At 45.6% G+C, this 6000-nt stretch overlaps 1 protein-coding gene across 2 annotated transcripts in view; it reads right to left on the bottom strand.

Moving 5' to 3' along the window:
* Nucleotides 1-268: 268 nt before the first annotated feature.
* LOC124031640 (protein phosphatase 1 regulatory inhibitor subunit 16B-like) overlaps nt 269-6000 on the bottom strand; it is a 130542-nt gene continuing 124810 nt past the window's right edge. For both annotated transcript variants that reach the window (XM_046343134.1, XM_046343135.1), the window contains exons 7-11: nt 3514-3639; nt 3225-3300; nt 2847-2976; nt 2366-2537; nt 269-2120 (exon numbers count right to left, since the gene is read on the bottom strand). In XM_046343134.1, the coding sequence (XP_046199090.1) occupies nt 1641-2120; nt 2366-2537; nt 2847-2976; nt 3225-3300; nt 3514-3639 (984 nt within the window). In that variant the 3' untranslated portion in view covers nt 269-1640. The remainder of the gene's footprint in view (nt 2121-2365; nt 2538-2846; nt 2977-3224; nt 3301-3513; nt 3640-6000) is intronic.

Genomic DNA, 6000 nt, shown 5'->3' with positions numbered 1-6000 from the left:
AATGCTGCAGACATTTTTTTGGTACACTTCTCCAGATCTGTGCCTCGACACAATCCTGTCTCGGAGCTCTACGGACAATTCCTTTGACCTCATGGCTTGGTTTTTGCTCTGATGTGAACTGTGGGACCTTATAGACAGGTGTCTGCCTTTCCAAATCATGTCCAATTGAATTTACCATAGGTGGACTCCAATCAAGTTGTAGAAACATCTCAAGGATGATCAATGGAAACATTAAAAAAAACATGTTTTCACTTTGTCATTATGGGGTATTGTGTGTAGACTGATGAGGATTTTTCATTTACTCAATACATTTTATAATAAGTCTAAGATAACAAAATGTGGAAAAAGTCAAGGGGTCTGAATACTTTCCTAATGCACTGTATTTTCAAGCAATTCTTTTTGCTTAAATTACCTACAAATAAGCAAAAAGACATGGGCATATCAAACACCTTTTTACCACCTTTATCGATGCAAGTTCGGATCTGGACGGATGATGAGTTTAATGCTGCATTGTTTCAAATGTCTATAGTGCAGTGCTCCAATCCTCCTTCACAGGAGCAGATAGATCGTTGACTGTAATACTGTTCTGTTTTGTTATTTACATTTGAGTCATGTAGAAGACGCTTTTATCCAGAGCAACTTACAGGGGCAATTAGGGTTAAGTGCTTTGCTCAAGGGCACATCGAGAGATTTTTTTCACCTTGTTGGCTCGGGGATTCAAACCAGCAGCCTTTCAGTTACTGGTCCAACGCGCTAGCCGCTAGGCTACCTGCCACTCAGGTATAAACCATTCCTTCCCTTTTCTGAAATAGTCAGCATTTGAACAAGAATACGTCTTAAGAAAGAGTATCCCTCTTTGTTTCAGTAATAACACAGACAGTGTATTCTGATATGTTGGAGTATTTTTTCCTCAAACAAGTTTCAGAAACAGTGGATAAAGTAAGAATGTGGTTTGAAAACAGTGATTCAGTCAAAAGTAAGACACCACATACGCTTAACATGGGAGAGCACGCTGCCTAGGCATCCATCCCTTTATAGGGCACCAGAGTTCTCTCCTCATAGGGGATAAGGGCCATCTCGTTCCACTTCCTTACACTCTACATCAACCACAATCTACCACAGTGGCATGCCCGTTCTCCGGGGGGGTAGAGGAATCCTCCATACTCTTATGGTCTAAGGACCATCTCAGCCACCCACTCCATAGGGAGTTCAACAGTGTCCACCACATACCTGCCCTGTCAATCGACCACAAGCTATCACCGTTTGGCTCTTCTCCAAGTCATCTTTTACTCGATTTCTAAGGTTATCCTATCCTCCATACTGGTGTGGCCAGGAGTTGAAACAGCAGTGGGTAGGAAAACTAGGGAGTAGGGGCAGGTAACCAATCACCTGGCTGAACCAGCTCCACTCCTATTGCATTCTTGGACCTTGGCTCTGCATTTTGGTGTCCCGCTGTGCCTTCTCTTCCTGCTTCAGTCACATGACCATCCTGCTCTGGTACACACTATCTGGGAAGAAGTTACCCTTTGACACAGATCTACGATCAGTTTACCCTCCTCGAACCCTAACCTTAATGCATTGGAGGAGAACAGAGTAAACCTGACCTTAAATCAGTGTCTTGGGGTGACCTCCACCCCTCCCTAGGAGACACAGCAGCAGCTGTGCCCCTTTAGTGCCTCATCATCTATTGGCTGTTTCAGTTTGAGGATGGGTGGGTCCCCGCTGGCCGGGGTGTAGTAAACTGCGCTGCCATTGGAGGAGACCAGCGGCATGCGGGAGTCCACAGGGCTCTGGGGCTCGGCGGTTTCTGTGGAGCCGTTTCCAAGGTGACCGTTGAGGAGAGGGTGGTTAAGCAGCTTGGCGGCCGACCTCTGCTTTTTCAGTTCTGATAGTGTCTGAGCACGCTCCCTGGGCAAGGAGGAAGAGTCCTCGGGCAGCGGAATGGACGTCATGCTCTTCGTGTCAGGGGATGGAGCCTCACCGTTGGTGGCCGGCGACTGACTGGGAGCTGTCGTAGACGTCATCGTGGAGATGATGCCGTTTTGTTTGATGATGCCACTAGGATCTTTAAGGATTTTCTGGAGCTTGGGCCTCTCCGCTGCTGGCTTCACCGGAATCACCTGGGAGACAGAGAACATTAAGATTACTGTTACCAACGGTTACTCAACACTGTTACCAACTACTGCTATCAATTACTGTAACAAACCTTTACTCTGATTTCCTCCACAAATGAAATAGACGGCTAGTTGACTAACTAGACTAGAGGCTGGTCATTACTTTGTCAAATGATAAGCTGCATGGTCTTGTTGACACACACAAATATGATTTGCCTTTGTGATAGGAGAAACATTCCTCCATTACTAACCATAGTAACAGTCGTATTGATCAGATGGCTGTTCTCCTGGTCTGCCTCCTTCTCTTTCTCCTGCTCCTCCCTCCCTCCTTCCCTCCCACCTCTCCACACGATGGCCTCGGTCTCGTATTCCTTCACACGAAGGTTGTGTCTGTCAGACAGGCTGGCCCGCCGCACCACTTTCCTATACAGAGAGGAGGAGAAGGGGGTCCAGGAATTAGTTCAGTGGTCATGGTTTCTTTGTCCTAATCCTGGCACACTTTAGTTTTATCCCAGGCTAGTAACTGGAATTCCCAGCACTAACACACCTGATTCGGCTAATAAGAAAATGCAGCTATTAGTTCAATTGTGTGTTAGTGCTAGGCTGTAACAAAAACAGCCCATCCCTTGTGTTGTGGCTCGCCATTGAACAGCACCCACTGCAGAAGAAAATAGTGAGAGAAAAAAACTAGTGTGCAGTTTTCCTCTCTGTCCAGCAGAGGTCAGTACGTACCCACGGCTGCCTGCGCTGGACGTCCTCCTACACAGGGAGGTCTTGTGTTTGAGCTGAGACTTCATGATAATATCGTGTTTGTGTTTCAGGTCCAACAGGATGGCACGGAACTCCTCGTCCTCGCACAGGTCTACAGGTCACAGAAAGGTCAGCAGTCAGAGCTCACACATAAAACCAAAACACAACAATCCACAACTTCTGCTATGGGGTGGCCGTGTGGGGTTCCTATTGGGTTTTAGACCCTAGTACAGTGATCACTTACACAGTATAGCATCATCGTTCTCATGATAAACAGCAGGTCGGGGCAGACCACAGAGATAGAACAACAGAGAGGTCATAAGGTTGTCTAAAGTTTTGATCTCTATAGGGCCGACTTACCAATGGGTGTCTCCTCTAGGTAGGTCTTGGCATTGAGACTGGCACCATGAGAAACCAACAGCTCTGCTACATGCATCTGGAACAATGGAGAGTATCTATGAGTATTTACATGGCCATCCACAATCACGTTCAGAGAGAGTGTGTGTGTTTGTGTTCATTTGTATGCATCTGTGTGTGTCTGCGTCTGCGTTTGCCCTTGTGTGCCTGAGCCTGTGTGTACGTGTACGTTTCTATGCACTCCTCGTGTGTCCATGCTCCCCTGTGTGTGTGTGTGTGTTTGTTACCTCACCTGACCCCAGCAGGCTGCGGCGTGGAGCGGCTGCCATCCGTCAGTGTCTCTCAGGTCCATCCTGGCCCCTCCCTCCAGCAGCAGCTCTGCACCCTGGACGTAGCCATTAGCTGCTGCAATGTGGAGCTGCATGGGGTTACAGGAGAGGAGAACAATAGAAAAGATTCCCTGCCTACTATTTTGATATACGGTATCTAATGTCCTCTTGGGATCCTTTTGTCTCACTCTTTCTGTCCTTTCTCAGAAATATATTAACCATCGATAGACTGGGACCGAAGTTGGAAGCTGACTCTGATAGGGCTGTTACGGTGACCGTATTACCGGTATTACCACCACACCAGCATTCACAAGTCATGACGGCAGTCAAATTCCACGTTATGGTAATTAGGCTTCTCTAAGCTATGATGGTGCTTGATGGTCATTAGTAGCATATCAAACCTGCTGACTACCTGGTACTCAGCACTCTATTGTCCCTCTAATCACTCTGACATCAACGCAAATGTGATCTAAAATCTAAATCAAACACTTCAGGAGTAACCATGAGCTGATGTTGCATAACATTTCTACTGGCTATGCAATTGCATGAGAAAACAGAGTTTTGATAGCCTCTATTAAAAATACTTTTCTATAGGCTAGGCTTACTATATTTATTTATGAACTTTCTGAATATTAAGCACATTGCTTCACTTTACAACAGGAGTATAGCCTACCTGGCTGGTATGAAGATGAAACATGGTAAAAGCTTCTTCCATTCATTATTTACAGTGCATTATAAAAGTATTCAGACCCATCCACTTTCCACTTTTTTACATTACAGCCTTATTCTAAAATGGAGGAAACATTTTTTCCCCCTCAATCTACACACAATACCCTATAATGACAAAGCGAAAACAGGTTTTTTGAAATGTTTGCAAATGTATTAATAATAAAAAAACTGAAATACCTCATTTACATAAGTATTCAGACCCTTTGCTATGAGATTTGAAATTGAGCTCAGGTGCATCCTGTTTCCATTGATCATCCTTGAGATGTTTCTACAACTTGTTTGGAGTCCACCTGTGGTAAATTCAATTGATCGGACATGATTTGGAAAGGCACACACCTGTCTATATACAGTGTATTTGAAAAGTATTCAGACCCCTTGAATTTTTTTCTACATTTTGTTACGTTACAGCATTATTCTGAAATGGATTAAATATGTTTTTTTCTCATCAATCTACACATAATACCCCATAATGACAAAGCAAAAACAGGTTGACATTTTTGCAAATTTATACAAAGACAAAAACTGAAATATCACATTTACATACAAATTCAGACACTTTGTTGAAGCACCTTTGGCAGCGATTACAGCCTCGGGTCTTCTTGGGTATGACGCTACAAGCTTTGCACACCTGTATTTGGAGAGTTTCTCCCATTCTTCTCTGCAGATCCTCTCAAGCTCTGTCAGGTCAGGTTGGATGGGAGCATCCCTGCACAGCTATTTTCAGGTCTCTCCAGAGATGTTAGATCGGGTTCGGGATCTGGCTGGGCCACGTTAGTACATTCCGAGACTCGTCCCGAAGCCACTCCTGTGTTTTCTTGGCTGTGTGGTTAGGGTCGTTCTCCTGTTGGAAGGTGAACCTTCGCCCCAGTTTGAGGTCTTGAGATCTCTGGAACAGGTTTTCATCAAGAATCTCTGTACATTGCTCCATTCATCTTTCCCTCGATCCTGACTAGTCTCCCAGTCCCACAGTTTGATGCTGCCACCACCATGCTTCATCGTAGAGATGGTGCCAGGTTTCCTCCAGACGTGACGTTTGGGGTATTGTGTCCATTGATAAGGAAAAAAACATTTAATCCATTTTAGGATAAGGCTGTAACATAACAAAATGTAGAAAAATTCAAGGGGTCTGAATACTTTCCTACTGCACTGTATTATTTAGTATATGTAAAGAGAACATTAAATTAAGAATAGTCGGCCTCCCGGGTGGCGCAGTGGTTAAGGGCGCTGTACTGCAGCGCCAGCTGTGCCATCAGAGTCCCTGGGTTCGCGCCCAGGCTCTGTCGTAACCAGCCGCGACCAGGAGGTCCGTGGGGCGACGCACAATTGGCCTAGACGTCGTCCGGGTTAGGGAGGGCTTGGTCGGTAGGGATGTCCTTGTCTCATCGCGCACCAGCGACTCCTGTGGCGGGCCGGGCGCAGTGCACGCTAACCAAGGTTGCCAGGTGCATGGTGTACCCTCCGACACATTGGTGCGGCTGGCCTCCGGGTTAGATGTGCGCTGTGTTAAGAAGCAGTACGGCTGGTTGGGTTGTGTATCGGAGGACGCATGACTTTCAACCTTCGTCTCTCCCGAGCCCGTACGGGAGTTGTAGCGATGAGACAAGATAGTAGCTACTAAAAAAACAATTGGATACCACGAAATTGGGGAGAAAAAGGGGTAAAATTTAAAACATTTAAAAATCATTAAGAATAGTCTGATTGGTGACAATATTAACCTATCA

The sequence above is a fragment of the Oncorhynchus gorbuscha genome, linkage group LG03 (genome assembly GCF_021184085.1).
Source record: "Oncorhynchus gorbuscha isolate QuinsamMale2020 ecotype Even-year linkage group LG03, OgorEven_v1.0, whole genome shotgun sequence".
NCBI classification, from domain to species: domain Eukaryota; kingdom Metazoa; phylum Chordata; class Actinopteri; order Salmoniformes; family Salmonidae; genus Oncorhynchus; species Oncorhynchus gorbuscha.
This window is presented reverse-complemented; position numbering and strand designations above follow the sequence as displayed.